The sequence below is a fragment of the Actinia tenebrosa genome, unplaced genomic scaffold (genome assembly GCF_029948245.1).
Source record: "Actinia tenebrosa isolate PJP-AT-01 unplaced genomic scaffold, QUT_ActTen_1.0 PGA_scaffold15__27_contigs__length_11533743, whole genome shotgun sequence".
Classification (NCBI taxonomy): Eukaryota; Metazoa; Cnidaria; class Anthozoa; order Actiniaria; family Actiniidae; genus Actinia; species Actinia tenebrosa.
In genome coordinates, this window is record NW_028292575.1 from 4,601,322 (window position 1) to 4,618,657 (window position 17,336).

At 38.3% G+C, this 17,336-nt stretch overlaps 3 protein-coding genes across 3 annotated transcripts; 2 read left to right on the top strand and 1 right to left on the bottom strand.

Annotated features, from left to right (window-relative positions):
* The first annotated feature begins 3,312 nt into the window (after positions 1 to 3,312).
* Positions 3,313 to 6,387, top strand: LOC148910897 (neuronal acetylcholine receptor subunit alpha-5-like). Its single transcript, XM_089030661.1, has 4 exons — positions 3,313 to 3,427; positions 4,465 to 4,582; positions 5,167 to 5,402; positions 5,702 to 6,387. The coding sequence occupies exons 1-4, from the start codon at positions 3,313 to 3,315 to the stop codon at positions 6,385 to 6,387; spliced, it is 1,155 nt and encodes a 384-aa protein (XP_088886787.1).
* A 1,219-nt stretch (positions 6,388 to 7,606) lies between these two features.
* On the top strand, positions 7,607 to 12,791 carry LOC116304814 (neuronal acetylcholine receptor subunit alpha-3-like). Its single transcript, XM_031714600.2, has 6 exons — positions 7,607 to 7,708; positions 9,239 to 9,396; positions 9,830 to 9,874; positions 10,215 to 10,324; positions 11,390 to 11,625; positions 12,100 to 12,791. Exons 1-6 carry the CDS (start codon positions 7,645 to 7,647, stop codon positions 12,789 to 12,791), a joined length of 1,305 nt encoding a protein of 434 aa, XP_031570460.1. The 5' UTR covers positions 7,607 to 7,644.
* Positions 12,792 to 13,695: 904 nt separating this feature from the next.
* On the bottom strand, positions 13,696 to 17,336 carry LOC116304813 (neuronal acetylcholine receptor subunit alpha-7-like). The gene is given in 5 exon segments (XM_089030662.1): positions 13,696 to 14,507; positions 14,509 to 15,006; positions 15,415 to 15,658; positions 16,710 to 16,819; positions 17,316 to 17,336. Coding segments are annotated over 5 exon segments (1,092 nt in total). The 3' UTR covers positions 13,696 to 14,288.

The following is a 17,336-nucleotide window of genomic DNA, read 5'->3' on the forward strand; positions in this document are numbered from 1 at the left end:
TTTTTTTTTTGCTTCTACTTTTCAAAATTTTATTTTTCGAAAAGCATTTCCGTATATTCGGAAATTATTTAGCCTCGATTTCTCGTAGACGTCGCGTAGACTAACCTCAGTGACGGTTTCCAATGGACTTTTTTGAAATTTTTTGAGGTTATGTGAGAAAATTTTAAAAGTGTGCCCTGAAAACTTTGACTTTGACCCAAACATTTGTAATTATATAATAGATAGCTAGATGACTAGCTTGGTGTAGCCCGTACAGGTCATAAATCCAGAAAATAGTTTTGATATCTAGAAAATAATTTCATATTCCGGAAAATAATTTACAAATTCAGAAATCCTGAAATGTAATTTCAATTCATGCCAGGTGGCACCCTGATCTTTATTCTTAAGTAATTGCAAATGCGAGGCTACTCGTGAGAAAATCTACTATTCCAATCAGTGTGCTCAATATGGCTACCCGCTTTAAATGAGTATAGGCCCATGCTGTTTGACATAAAAGGAATCAAGACCAAATCAGTAGGAACTTGTAGATAAATTGGATCACCGTAAAAAGCTTTGTGAAACGAAGGACTAACGTCCGAAACCTCAGTTTCACAAAGCATTTTACGGTGATCCAATTTATCTACAAGTTCCTACTATTTTATTCAGGAACACCGACGCAGTCCACGCTAGCACTCTACTAGTTATCACCACAAGATCAAATCAGTTTGTTCAAGTGCATCCCAACAATATAGGTGCTTTGTCATTAAGAAATAAAGCAAACTTATGTTAATGTAATTGTTACTGGTTAAATAAAACCTCTTGGTTTTCAAACACTCAATTTTAAATAGCTCACGTAAGAGGAAGTATAGTCCACTATATATTTCGTCATACGTTGAATATCCCGTTCTCCCTCGAAGGACGAGGCCAACAGAACAAACCGAATGGATTGTTTTCTACTTGAAGTTTTTATTCTGGCTACGGGTAAGTCATTAAATTTCTACTGAATACAGGTTAATTTTATCAAAACTTTTCTCCAAACCTCTTTTTATGTTCTAGTACTTTTTGTTTGTTAAAACTGAAATCAAGAAAAGTTTGTTTTGAAATGGGGAAAAAAATCAATGAATCCTGAAACACTGAACCTCTGGGCTGATCGAAGTCAGGACACGACTAACTCATTGATCAAACCTTGAAACAACCTCTGGGCTGATCGAAGTCAGGGCACGGCTAACTCAATGATCAAACCTTGAAACAACATCTGGGCTGATCTAAGTCAGGGCACGGCTAACTCACAGATTGAACACTAAAATAATATCTGGGCTGATCTAAGTCAGGGCACGGCTAACTCATTCAGATCGCAACTTCAAACAACCTCTGTCCATATCTAACTGGGCACGGCTCTTAACTGGTAATTTGAATTTTGATGGGTTTGGTTTTTCGGAGATGGAAAAACGATCGAAGGAAAACCCTAGAGAGACCTAACAAACTCTACTCGCAATTTCACTGAACCTCGTTCGAACTCGCCATATAACACTTTCAATGAGATTAAAATTCTTATTTCCTTACTTTTGCGAAGTTTCTTCTTTCTACTATTTCCATATAATTTTAAGACTTCTGAAGCGTTAAATTACTGCCTGTACATTTATGAAAGAACTATATAAGAAATAAATATTATTATTACACAGTTTATTTTACTGTGAAATTTAATTTTTGTTAACATTGCGTCGTCATAAATAACTTGATGAAATAATATTTCATCAATGATGTGAAAATTACAAAAAAAAGATTATTTTTCAATTCTTGACTTTTTTTAAAGGATTGAAATGGTTTATATAGTTGATATCATCAATTTCATTTTAATAGCAAGGATTTAACTAAAAATATTTAATAATTTCTCTACCTCATAAATTGAATGCGATGTGTTCAGCCACGTCGTCAGGATATCTCACTTTGTTTTCTTTACACGATATTTCCCTTCGAGTTTTTTGATATTTTTAAATTTAAGAGGAAATGTTTTTCAATAATAATGAGCAAAAATGGCGAAAAACGCCAAAAACTAGACTTTCGTATGAGTTTTGATCCCAATTTTCGTTTTTCGCAAAAATCAAATCCTAAATTCCAATTGCAATTACAGTGAATAGCTACTCTGTAGAAATGCCACTGTCATATCATTTATTTTATTTTTATTTATTCATTTTATTATTTTATTTATTTTTACAAAGATGTTTTGTTGCATTTGTGTTAGAATGTTGCCTTGTCAGGCTTTTTTATAGACAATGTATGGGGGAAAAGCAAATGAAGGCCTAAACTTTGACCTCATTTTCGAATAACATTTTTGTTTTGGGTTAACACTTTGATTCAACTTTCATCGGTCATATCTCCATCCCCAAACAAGTTAAACTTTCTGAATAACAAGATTTTAGCCTTGTACAACAGCCCTTATTCCAGAAAATAGTTTTTGGCGCTCACTGCTTGAATACGAAAAGAAATCTCTCTAAATAAAATATCTCTTGAAACGTCGGTTGAAAAGGAAAAAAATAAAAAATATTCAGAATTATCGAAAAACTGAGAATGCAAAAAATCTCCAATTGGAGCTAAATAAAAACTTAAGTTGGTGAGAATGTTTACAAAAGGTAAAGTAAAATGCCAAGAAACGATGGAAATGTGTTCTATAACACCTTGATTTTTGTCCTAAAACAGATGAAATCCGTTGAACAGATTTTCAAAATTCTGCAGAAAAAATGAGTTAGTTTTTATTGATCAATTTTATATCAATATCATGTTATACTCTCATGCAATTACTATGTTTTTTTGTGTGTTTTTACCGTTGTTAAGCACCCTGCAACGTCGAAATTTAAAAAAAACTAATAAACTATAGAAGATGCAGGTGTTAATATAATGTCTTTATTCCAAGGCATTTCGATGTACTGTTCACTAATGAAATAGGTCTATAGCTCTAGATTTGAGTCCACTCAGCTATATAATCAATGTGTATAATCAACTCTTTTCAAACCTCAGAGTCATTATGAATATTGTTCAGGTCAAACGTGTTTGAATTGAAATAAAAATATATTATAAAGTTTTCAAGGGGAGCAACGTTATATTTATGAAGAAAAGCCATTCAAATTTTCCGGGTTCTCCGGCTGTTTTCCTCCCTCCACAAAAATCAACTCCTAAATTCCAATTGGAATTTCAGCGGATGAAGAGCCACTCTGTGAATATGCCACTGCTAAGCTTATTATTTATTTGCGTCCTATTTTGTTTTATTTATTAAAAGTGTTTTTCATCGTCACCTCTGGACGTTCCAATGGTTCTCACGAGCATGCTATCCGAAAGATGTTGTTAACAGACTATGACAAGACAGTGCGGCCTCCGCCATCTGCCCAAAACATATCAGCAATAATAACTGTCGAGTTTGGTTTGATGATCAACAGACTTGCTGAACTGGTTCGTATGTTCATATAAATTCGATTTTCGGTATTGGTAAATGAATTAGGTGTTGGAAAAGGCAACGGGCAAAGATTTTCGAGGCTTCTAAGTTGGGGTCCTTATCCCCTTTCCCAGCCCCCATTTTGATCAAATTCAATAATTCAAGCCTATGTTTTGCTCAATTCTCAGTCCCATTTTTGTTTGTGAATCCCATTCCCAGTGAACATTTCCCAGCCCAATAAGGGCGAATCCCAGCTCCCATTTTACGTACACCTTCAGGACCATCATTTTGACATGCGGTTCATTTGCGGTTCATTTTTGGTGTTGGCTTGAATGAAATTGTGCCACTGATAAATACAAAAAGAGAGATCTAGAGAGGAAGGAAGGGAGGGAAGGTGAGGGGTGAGAGGGAGGTTGGAGGGAGGAAGAAATGAAATAAAAACGAACGAAAGAGCGAAAAAGACAAAAAGACACACTGAAGAATATAGAAAGAAAGCAAGAATAGAGGAGCGAGGAAGGAAGGAAGGAATAAGGAAGGTGAGAAGCAATTAAGAATAAAACAAACGCAAAAAGGACAAATAAAAATAGAGGGAAAAAAATCATCAAATTTAATCAATGAGAACAATAGTCTTTATTGCACTGTCTTGGCTTTTATTATTATTATTATTATTATTATTATTATTATTATTATTATTATCATTGTTTGTTTGTTTGTTTGTTTTCACTTTATTGTTTCTTCGTCTTTGTTAATATTATTATTCTCGTTCTCACCAATACAGGACAGTATAGAGGAGCTGTTAACTGTAAGCACGTGGGTCGTAATGGTAAGGTCATAAAATTAATACTTTAAGAACCTAAAGGCCGGAAACTATCAATTTGACTGTACAGTATAAGATGCCAAAGGTTTACCTTTATCCTATTTAGAATACTCAACACTCTGGGCAAACAATGTCTGAGCTGATCTAAGCCAAGTATGGTTAACTCATGTCACACTACACGAGGCCTAGATAAAGATGTCTATTAAGGACAATGTGTGATGTAACTGGGTTTTTTTTTCAGCTTCGCAGAGGTGGAATAACTCATTCTTGTCTTGGAAACCAAAACAATTTGGAGGAATGCAAAGAGTACATTTTCTACCATCAGAAATATGGTTTCCTGACATCGTTCTTTACAACAAGTGAGTTGGCTAACTATGATACATATAATAATACTACCACTACCACTACCACTACCACTACCACTACCACTACCACTACCACTACCACTACCACTACCACTACCACTACCACTACCACTACCACTACCCACATACCACGACCCTACCACTACCACTACCACTACCACTACCACTACCACTAACCACTACCATACCACTACCACTACCACTACACTACCACTACCACTACCACTACCACTAACCACTACCACTACCACTACCACTACCACTACCACTACACTACCACTACCACTACCACTACCACTACCACTACCACTACCACTACCACTACCACTACCACTACCACTACCACTACCACTACCACTACCACTACCACTACCACTACCACTACCACTACCACTATTACTACTACTACCACTACTACCACCACCACCACCGCTACCACCACCACCACCGCTACCACCACCACCACCGCTACCACTACCACTACTGCTACCACTACCACCACCGCTACCACTACCACCACCGCTACCACTACCACTAAAACGTCCATTCATAATGAAGGTACTACTATACATTTTCAGTGGTGATAGCGGAACCCCAAGAGCGGGAGGTAGAACTAAGTTCTTGTCGAATGTAGTCGTTGAAAGCAGTGGCCAGAACACCTGGAGTGGACCAGCTAGTTTCACAGCCAGCTGCAAACTTGCTTTAAAAGCTTGGCCGTTTGATAAGCAGACTTGTGACCTCATGTTTGGTTCTTATTCCTATGACAGTCAACTACTGAAGGTCTCTAGTTTTAAAACCAAAGGTCACAGAAGCGGTGAGTGAGTTTAGCTGTGTTGTTGATACCAGCCTCGTAAATCGCGCTACTACGAACAATGGAAGGAAGGAAAGAAGGTGAAAAGGAAGTAAGGAGAAATGGAAGAAAGGAGAAAAGGAAGGAAAGAAGGAAGGAAGGAAAGAAGGAAAGAAGGAAGGAAAGAGGGAAAGGACGTCGAGGAATGGAGAAAGATAAAAGGAGGAAAGTAATATGAAAAACAAGTCAAGAAAGATAAAGCAAAAATTGGTGAGCCAATGATCTACTATTATATTTTTCATGATTGCAAAACGTTTTTTCAGGTACCTACCTACAGAACGCAAATTGGAACGTAGATTCTAAAGTGTCCGTAAGAACAGAGGAGTCCGACTTCGGCAACTGCTGCCCATTCAAATTCAGTCAAATCACGTTCACTCTAAAACTGGAAAGGCGCGTTGAGTACTGCCTTTTCTACCTTCTTGGTCCTTGCCTTGTTCTTTCCCTCCTGACTTTGATCAGCTTCTGGATCCCGTCAGACAGTGGGGAGAGGATAGGCTTTGTCACTACACTCCTGCTAGGCATGATGGTATTTCTGCTGGTGGTCCCCCAATCACTTCCACAATCCTCAGAGACCATTCCTGTGCTGGGCATTGTGATGATGGGAACTATGGTCATGATCACCTTTGTACTCTTCGCTACTATTCTCGTGCTGAGGGTTTTTCACTCTATAGGAATACCACCAAAGTACTTGCGACGCATCTTTAAGCGCTCGCGTCGCTTAGAACCAGAGCTTATCCAAGTTTCCGAAGTACTTGATCGTAAAAGTGAAATTCCTCCAAATGCCATGCAACTAGAAGACAAATCTACTGATACAGCTTCCATGACCCGGTTCGCTGCCAAAGAAGAGGCGACATGGCAAATGCTGGCAAGCAAGCTGGATAAGATGTTCTTCTGGGTTTTTCTCGTAGTGACAATCATGATATATTCCGTGCTGCTTATCGGGGAGTAAAAGCGGAATCATAGAGAAATAGGAATAATGATTCAGAACCACTGCTTGCAAGTGAAAAGGATTCATGAATCTTTGTGTTGGAAATTTAAGAATCATGATTTTTTTTTTTTTTTTTTTTTGGGGTGAATTTTCGTTTTTAAAGCTGTCAATGCTTACATATGATGATTCACAATACATTACAAGCTTGTTATGCGACATGCCACATCACGGCCATGCAACAAAAGCCTTCACCAACCTTTTTTGAAATAGTTGTATACTCTCACCAATTCTTGAGCACTTACCTCATTATGAAGTCATCACCACGGCACGGATTGGATGACGTTATAAATGGACCCATTTTAGTGTGGATCCTTCACAGAGCACTGAAAGAAGCAGAGGAACCCAAACTCAAACGAAGTATTTGAGTCTATCGAAAAAAATCTCAGTGGCGCAGCTCAACGGGGTCGAAGTGAAAGCATGTGAAGGCGCCTCTGGGGCAGCCGTTATACAGTCCATGTATGACCCAAGAGCACAGCTGTAACCAGTTTGAATTAGTTAGGGTTGATTTGAGAGGAGGGAGGAAAAACTGGAGGACCGTAAACCCAAGGCACTTCCAGAGTGAATCTGAGAGCTTTAGGTTTAAGAATATCTGAATTGCAAACCCGCTCATGCCCGACTAAAGAATGAAATTTAAAAGCAATACTCAAATATTACCCGAATAAATAAAATACAATAACTTCGTTTAGTATTTTTACACAAGTGAATATATTGATAAATCCGGCGCACTCATTAGTCACAATTTACGTCTTATGCTGTTATATTCACCTACAGGTGAATACAATGCGCACGCGCACGTGCACGCTCGTTAATTGTCGATTTGTGCTGCTTCAAAAGATAAATCGAACAAACAAACCCTCTTCTCCGTTATTTATCAAATTGTGTTAAAAATAATCCCAGATATTCACTTTGCTTTCGCAGAATAATTGTTAAATTCCTGGGATTCGAAAACTAACTTTCAGAACACAATATATAACACATAAATAAGCAATCGAAAATCCTACTATTAGCGTTCACGCACACACACAAAAAAAACAACTAGGATTAGAGTTAATAATAGAGGTGTCGGGAATACAGGTCTTGACGTAGTAACTATTTAAAGGTGTAATAAACTCATTATGTATGGTAAAATATTCTAAATATTCGACCGTTTCAAAACCATTCAAGTGTGTGTAACTTGGGATTCACTGGTTATTGGATGTACTAGCTTTGCTCGCCTCTATGGAAGACAAATTAAACTCCAAAACTCTTGGAAACTTTGTTCTCCTTATAGTCATTTTACAGGGTAGGTCTTATTTTATCTGTAGCTTAACGGCTCCGTTTATCGGACAGAGTCCAGCCAGAATTGGGACTTGTCCGGTCGAATATCATTTTGAGCAGTAACGTTGCCCCAGAAACAATGATCGATGTAAAACTGATTTGGCCGGTCATATCTATCTAACCTTTATTTTTTTTTTCGATCAGAGGCTGTTAAATACTGGATGAAATATAGAATTCGTGTGAGCGGTGCTACGATTACATTAATAAATTGTGCTAGCTTACGAATCCGGTAGATAATCAATCAAGACCGAGTATTTTCTTAAAATTTTGTGCAATTTTTCCGGGAAGATTACTTCAGATGTCATTACATGATCTGGCAAAACATCATTCAAGCTAATGACTGAGTTTACGAACTATTTCAGTATTTACAGCTGTACTTTAAGATATAAGAACGATTAATTAAATATCTCTTTGTAATTCAAAAAGAGCTTGCTAGTTTGTTTACACCATTTCATTATGTTTTTCACCTTGATGCGTATTAATTTTGCAGTGTTATTATTCGTACACAAACAAACAAACAAACAGACAAAAAATAGGTCATTTTTTGTGAACTTTCTAAAAAGTGTTTTCTAGTTGGGTAATTTTGATCCCTGTTTGAATTGTATATATGTATAAATGTTATCTCATCATGCGTATAACATAATCTTAATATCATATGATAATAAACATTTACATACGAATTACGACAACAAAAAATGCTAGGAAAGACATGAATAATCTACTAGTATAAGTTAAGATGATTTTCAAGTTTTGAAGCTTATTCAGGGAAATAAGATGTGAAGTAATTTTTTGAAATATTTTCAAATAAATGGTTTCAAAAGATACTCAGATTTTTAGTCTATTATTCAGTAATGTTAGCTTATTACACATTCAAGTTCAGTATATTGATCACTGTTGTTAGGCAAGTCATGGAGATAATAATTTTAACCATTGCAATATAATAATAGGGCATGCAAGTTGATTAAGTAAGCGAAAGGTGTTTTCATTAGATTATTACATCTTGACTTTTCAAAAAAACCAACAACAACAAAAAAGTTAGCCTGTGTCACAACCGGAATTTTCTTCGTATTTCCGAAGAAAATTCCGGATGTGACGCAGGCTATAAAAAAGTTAGATGTAAAAATTATAGCCGACATCAATAGACATTAGCAGTTGTAAGAATAGGGTGCACTTTTTATGCTCAGGGAGTTCGCAATCCCTGTAACCCTTTCCCTGGAAACCAGAAAAGAAAAAAGAAAGGAAGGAAGGAAGGAAGGAAGGAAGGAAGGAAGGAAGGAAGGAAGGAAGGAAGGAGGCGCGAGGGAGGGAGGGAGGGAGGGAGGAAGGAAGGAAGGAAGGAGGGAAGGAAGAAAGAAAAAAAGAAAGAAACAATATTGGTAGAATGTACGTAAGAATGAATAAAAAACAGGAGTTTTTTCCCATCCGCATAACATTATGTTCGCCTCTTCAAAAACGTGGCCAAGTTAACTCTGTTCTCAATAAATTTTTTCATCAGTGTTGCTGCACATCGCATCTGGAAGATCGAATACCTCAGCCGAACACTCGATTAGGAAGCTACTGTTAGACGATTACGACCAGGCTGTACTGCCGATAAGGGGCGGTTCTCCTGTTGATGTAGAATTTGGACTAAAGCTCAATGCACTTCAAAAAGTGGTAAGATTTTCTCTTAAGTTACCAAATTTCTGTACAAGAAAGTAACTAACTTAGGCTCAGGTTAAACATCGAACTTCACATGAGCCGAACTTAATTCTTCAAAATAAGCTCATGTGAAGTTCGGCGTTTGACCCAATTAAGTTCGACCGATTGAATTTGATCCGACTAAGGCGACCTTCACGACTAGATCAGTCTGGGAGAACGACTGTAGATCGACCTGGGGTGAAACGTCGAACCTCACATGAGCCAATCTAAATACATAAGTCATGTTAAAGTATGTTTTGCATTCATTTCAATCATTCTTTGCCACCACGCATGCGCCGTTAGCAATTTTTTCAAAATGGCTGCTGCAGTTGAATGCTGCATAGGGCATAACACACACACACACACACACAAACAGCCGAGTTTGTGATGCCTTTTTTCTTATTTGCAGGACAGTAAAGAACAACTTATCTCAGTCGATACATGGGTCGTCATGGTAGGACTAAAAATGACGACATAGTGGTGGCAAAAATGACATCATAATGTTTGCAAATATGACGTCATTTTTGCTACCACTATGACTTCAAAATGAGTGACACCAAGGCGTTACGTTATGATATTTCTGACGTCATAACACCAATAGTGATGTCAATCAATATGTGTGTTAAAAATGATGATTAAAAACTTGACTTTAACTGACGTCATATAGTGGTAGAACTGAAAAATGTAAAAAGTGACAACAATATGGTTTAAACGATTGAAAATGCTTATTTATGCTTCATTTTATTTTTTTTATTTTTTTATTTTATTTATTTATTTATTTTTTATTTTTTTAGAAATGGAATAACACTTTCTTATACTGGGACAAAAGCAAGTACGGTGGAAAAGATCGAGTTAACTTTCTACCCACCGAAGTATGGTTTCCAGACATCGCCCTTCATAACAAGTAAGAAAGCCAAAAATAGAGTAGTTCCTATATGAATCTCATAAATAGACCATATTCGAATTCATACAATACCGCTGTGGTTCTTGATTACGGACTCTTTTACTCAGGCTTAACCTCATATCAGTGTCAAAATATTCACAAATACCAACGGTAAAGTAAAGAATACACACTTCAACCATAAAAACACCTTTCAACGGACCATCACTGGAATGAATTAGGAGAGAATTCTTTTCGTATTCGAGCAGTGAGCGCCAAAAACTATTTTCTTGAAGAAAGCCGGTTGTACAAGGCTAAAATCTTGTTATTCAAAAAGTTTAACTTGATTGGAAGTGGAGATGACCGATGAAAGTGGAATCAAAGTCTTTGTACGATTGAAAATACCGCTTCAAACAGGCATCTTATCATAGTACATCAGTTTCTAACTGTTTAAAAAAGGTTTTGAGTGTTAACCAAAAACGAAAATTGGGATCAAAACTCATACGAAAGTCTAGTTTTTGGCGCTTTTTGCCATTATTGCAAATTATTGAAAAAATATTCTACTCAAAATCAAGGCTGACCCTAAGCAACAGAGAACTTAAGACTGAAGTATTCCTAAAGAGTTACGGAGTCCTACACAGTACAAAAGATAGAAAAGGAAAAAGCGTACTTAAGGAAAAATTAATGAGTAAATGAATCTATGAATGCATAAAGAAAAGAGAGAAAGAAGAGGAAAAGAAACGAATGGAAAGAAAGGGAGAAAGAATTGAAAGAGAGAGAAAGTTAAAACTATCACATACAAGCAGGCTACTTGAGTCACATAAAGTAGTTAGTGGGTATGAAGTACTTCTTTTAGAGGAGACGGTGTTAATTATATTCCTTTCTTAAAATTGCTCGTATTTTTTACAGCTTCACAAAGTATTGAAAACATTCTCAAAAATCATTACGTTTAATATCAGAATGAATCTTATTGGCGGAAAGTCCACGATAATTTTAAGGGGGGTGACTGTTACTGTCAAAGCCACTCAATTCACCCCTCTGGCCGTCCATGAATCTTATGACCTTTGGTGTTTACCATTTGTTTTTCAGCGGTGACAATCTTACCCCGAGGGCGGGAGGTACGAGCAAGTTTTTGTCCAACGTTGCTGTTGATAGCGATGGTTTGAATGTCTGGAGTGGCCCAGCCAGTTTTACAGCGAGCTGTGAATTGAAATTAGATTATTGGCCTTTTGATACGCAAAAGTGTGCATTCAGATTTGGATCTTTCTCCTATCATAAGCAACAATTGACAATCAGCCCTTTTGCAACCAAGAGCACTTTAGGAGGTACAGATAATTGATTCTCTTTAGCTTATTATCTTATTATTATCTTCTATACTGTCTGCTCGCCTAAAATACATCTTTAGCCCATTACTGCAAGCCACGGCTTTGCTTATTGGAGTTTCTTTTCCCTGCCTGTCTGCCCGTCTGCCCGTCTGCCCGTCTGCCCGTCTGCCCGTCTGCCCGTCTGCCCGTCTGCCCGTCTGCCCGTCTGCCCGTCTGCCCGTCTGCCCGTCTGCCCGTCTGCCCGTCTGCCCGTCTGCCCGTCTGCCCGTCTGCCCGTCTGCCCGTCTGCCCGTCTGCCCGTCTATCGTCTGCCTGTCTGCCTGTGATTTTGTCAATTTGTTTGTTTGTTTTCCTGTGTGCCTGCCTGCCTGTCTGTCTTACTGCGTGTCTGTTTGTCTCGTTTATATCCATGTCTCTCTTTCTGTATGTCTGACTTTCTTTCTTTAAAAAAAACTATTACCGTTTTTTGCTCAGAAAGTTTCATCGAAAATGGCGACTGGGCCATCATGGGCATTGACATAGACATTGGCGAGACCGACCACGGTAACTGCTGTCCATACAAGTTCTCTCAGATATCTTTCACCATCACCATGGAACGGAAATACAGTTATCAAATGTTTTATGTGGTTGCACCCTGCCTCATAATGTCCATCCTTACCCTGGTCAGCTTCTGGATCCCGTCAGAGAGTGGGGAGAGGATTGGTTTTGTTACTACACTCTTGCTAGGCATGATGGTATTTTTGCTCATAGTTCCAGACTCACTTCCAGAGTCTTCAAGAGCAATTCCAGTGCTGGGCGTTCTACTGATGTGCACTTTAGTTCTAATCTCTTTCGTGCTACTCGCCACGATTGCAGTCCTGCGATGCTTCCACACCGAAGGAACCCCGCCAAAATATTTAAGATGGCTTTCGAAATCCACAGTGGTAAATGATAATGGAGCATTTGAGATTGTCGAGCTGGACAGACAGAAACCAAGCGTGGCCACTTTAAGGGCCGTCCAGCCGTTTCAAGCGGATCCTGCTGTCAAACCGGGCACACCGAGAACTAAAGGCACCGCTACCGTGTCATGGCAAGGAATCGCGTGCAGACTCGACACCATATTTTTCTGGTTTTTTCTTGTGGTGTATGTCGTGGTATACGCTGTGTTGCTAACTGCTAGAGGTTAGACTTGAAAACAACATTTAGTATTGTATCTCCATATTAACTCTTTAATATATATTGTCACGTGGGACGTCAATCACAACACATTATTGCACCAATCTAGACGTGTATAAAACCAATACTTAGAGAACCGAAGCACAAACTGTTGCATTTATTTTTCATTATTGATCGAATATAGCACTTTTCTCCAAATGTTGTAAAAGGGGGCCACTAGTTTGTGAGATAAAAAATGAAATTAAAGCGAGTTACTTTGATGATATGACGTCAGATCGCCACGCACGCTTTGATTGGTTCACAGTTGTGAGAGCAGAAAACGTTGCCACATCATCTGCACATGCGCACCCTACTTTACAAAGAAAGGGAGACCTTGGGCGTAATATTTTCCCCATTTCAGACCACGTGTCATTTTCTTGAGAATAAGAATTTTGCTTTCGATTTTTGCTCACCCATTTTAATTTTAACCTGAAGTATTTAGAAGAACAATAAATGAAGTACATTCCAGCTCACTTAGATTGTAATTAGAACTATAAATAGCCAAGTCATCCATTAGATCTACACACTGAGATGATGAGGTGGGGCACCTCGAAACATGTCTGGTCATAAACCGAACAGGTTTAAAATAAATAAAAATGTCTTCCTAACGATCAATCGATCCTAATCCTCAAGAGAATGACGTAGTCTGAAATTGGAAAACATTGTGCCCCAGGTAAAGAGGTGTAATTAAAATAAAATAATGTGTGAAACCTACTGCAAGAGCTAGGAGAAGAATATAAAACACTAGACGAAGAGAAGAAGCAGAAATGAATGGAAGACAAGAAGAAGAGACCAGAAGACGAGAAAAGATGAAACGTCGCAATTTGTGGTAAGTTTTTAATAGTTCATAAGAAAACTAGCGAATATAAACTACAATATCCAGCTGCGTTGGAGTATGAAGAACAAATGATGAATCTTATTTTAAGCAGGTTTAACACCGTGTAATAATCAAACGCGCCCTATGGCGAACTCGTGGATACTGATACACCTCTATAGCTTCGGCGTAATGTTTTGCTGCACTGGCTGGATACGGTAAATCGTAAGTGTATCATTGCTTATCGTCCGAGTCTACCATTACTAGTTACTAGTAAACGCCCATAACTCGCTTGTTTCCTGCCCGATTCTTCTTAATCTTATATATCTTTACCATACGCTGTTTTACTTCAAACAACCTATGAATACAAAAAATATGAATTACTAGCTATAGTCATTTATTAGCTTTATTTTTTTGCATGCCCAACTTTAGCTACAAGAACTTCGACGTGCAGTTTTATTTAAAGGTCTTTAAAAAGGTTATTCATCTTCATGCATTCTCTAAGCTTAAATCAGTTATAGTTGTTTCTTCCATTTAATAATTCATGCAATCATTTAAGATTTTCTAAACTAGTCTACCCTTTGCAATCTCCAAAGCTATGAATAGATGCGAAATCGAATGCTGCAAAGTAGCCTTCCGCCTTGATGGCGTGTAACTAGCGGTTAAAAAAGATCAGCAGCATCGTTAGTACAGACAGGGCTAGAATGACGCCGAAGAGTACCCAGTTCAGCCTATCAGACATCTCATGCCACTTAAACTCTTCCTTTTCGTTCGAATCCTCAGTGAAGGCCATTTTTGGTTCCGTACTAGGCATGCGCACTGGTTCTTCCATATCAATCACCTCGGTAGAATCATCCTGACCATGGTTGACCTTACCATTGTCTACTTCTCTCGGAATCTCTGGTGAAGTGGCAGGGCACTTCGGCTTGTTTTGACAGAAAAGAATTCGGATTACAGACTGAGGGTGTACCTTCACTGTGATAGCATTTCAAAATCACAATCGTTGCCACGAGAACAATCGCTATGAGGATCAGGAATGATATCATGAAAACCCCAAGAACGGGAATCTCGTCCGAGGTTTCGGGGAGATACTCAGGGATCAGAAGGAGAAACACCATCATTGTCAACAAGATCGTGGTGACGAAACCGATTCGTTCTCCACTCTCGGTGGGGATGAAGAAACTCATGAGGGTCAGAATACCAAGGATGACCGATGGAGGCGTCAAGTAGAAGAGGAGATAAGCTGGTTTACGAGCGATAGTGATGTGGTAGCTGATAGTGCTGTAGTTACCATCGCAACAGTTGCTATGGTCGGTTTTTCCATGTGACGTATCTGATGGATTTAATCTCCCACTCTCCGTTTGAAGGTAGAACTAAAAATAGAGAAGAAATAATGGTTGTTGAGTTTAAGTTTTAAAATGTATCTTAGCTACGACATTTTTTTATGTTATTTTGTTTCGTTTTGTTTGTCTAATCAGAATGCTCGAAACAGTACTGTGCTTCTGTCACGGTCACAGCACGGTACGTCCGTACGGTAACCTAAAGTTCAGTGAACTTTCACTTCTAGGGCTCAATCCTGTTCCTGTTCTGTCCTGTAGAGTTTGTTAGGCCTCTCGCTTGATTTGAAGGTTTTTCTCCGGGTTCTCCGGTTTTCCTTGCAAGTCCTTACTCCCGTAAGACCTAACAAGCTAAATTTCAATTCCATCTGTGAGTTAGCCGTGTCTTGGCTTAGGCCAGCCTAAAGTTTGCTTCAGCTTGCGTATCATTCATATGAACATCACCTCACCTGCACCACTGTCGTTCTTTAACGTATGCGGCTCGATCTTCATCTCGTGATCGAAGTACGTCCACGATCCAAAGGTCAGCGTACACACCTGCTCATCTATTGGCCAGTACTTAACATTCATCTTACAGTTACTGGTGTACGTTTTAGGAGTAAACCAAAGGCAGTCACCGCTTTTTTTCACGTAAACGTTGGTCACGTGTTTACTTGGTAAGTTTTTTAGGCTGTCAGGGCTGTTAGCGCTAGCGGAGAAGAAAAAATTATATGTACACTCAATTGAAGAATCGTTGTCGGGTTCAGAAACATAGAACATAGAAGCTGAGACCGAAATGGCACATGGGAAGTACGTTAATTAGATGCATGTTGTGACCGGCGACCCGTGACATCATCCACTGTTTTTAATACGCATTTGGCATTCTAAACCGACTGCATGGATGGTGCAATTGAATAAATTATAATATAATTATGTCATTTCCCATGTGCCATCTCGGTCTCACCTTTTATGTTCTATGTTTCTGAACCCGACAACGATTCTTCAATTGAGTGTATATACAGCGGTTTGCATAAACTTTGACCCTTTCGTATATATATATATATATATACAAGTATATCAAACGTAGATCAAAAATTATGGGTGACCATCCTTGATATTCTTTTACGAGCTGTCTGTCACTAGGAATTTCTGAAAAAACGTTACAGGGATTACATCGCCATAATTTTTGATACACTTTTGATATACTTGTAAACTATACAATAGTCCCCTTCACAGTTCCCTGCGCCATCTTGAAAGGTAGCCGTGCCTTTGCATCGAAGCGAGACGAACGGTGAGCTTGCAATGATAAAGACCTTTTTTTAACACCTTGAACAATTATTCACATGTCACTATCATTGCAAGCTCACCGTTCGTTTTGCTTCTATGCAAAGGCACGGCTACCTTTCAAGATGGCGCTGGTAACTGTGAAGGGGACTATTGTTTAATTGATAGCTGCAACTTTTATTGGATGAAGCATTAGTGCATGATATACTATTATCAAAAAAGGTTGGTGACGGTTTTTTTTTTGGTTTTTTTTTTGTTTTTTTGTCTTTGTTTTTGTATAACAAGCCCGCTGTGCATTCTTTACTTTACCGTTGCTATCTTTAAGTATTTTGACACTGAAATGAGGCTAGCCCTGAGTAAATGAGTCTGTAATCAAAGAACACAGAGGTAATATCCAAATTCGAAAATAATCTATTTCTGAGCCGGATCGACGTGCGCAATAGACGTAGAATGTATTATATTTTTTTAAATCCCACCTGTTGTAGAGCGTAATATCGGGTACCCAGATTTCATCGGGGGCAAAGATAGTCCTTCCAACTCCACCAAAGTCGCTGAGTTTCCACTTGAGATATTCATCTGTCCAAGCCTAGAGATAACAGCAAATGAAATATTGCGTATAATAGTAATTGAAAGTACAATTGATTTGGCATTTCATTTGATTTCAAGGCACTCCTATAATACTTGATGGCACACATTGATCTTATGGATTTGGACTTCAGTAGACTGAATCCATATTTTCCCCCGCTTTTTTCTTTTTTTTTTTTTTTGCATCACGTGTCATTCCCTTGAATGGTATTTCTTTCCAAATAAAAAATATTATTCTCAAGGGAATGACACGCCGTCTGAAAAGGCTTAACATTGGAATGGATTTTATAACGTATATATTCTGTCACTGGGACAAGTGCGACCATAGACCTAATCCCCTTTTTTCCCATTTCAGACCACGTGTAATTCCCTAGAGTATTATTTCTTTGTTTAACGGCTGCACACGAGAAGACACATGAATATGGACACAACTCGAACAGAGAATCTTATTATTCTCAAGAGACACGTGGTCTGAAATGGGCAAAACATTACTGTACGTCCAAGTTGATTTGGTCCAT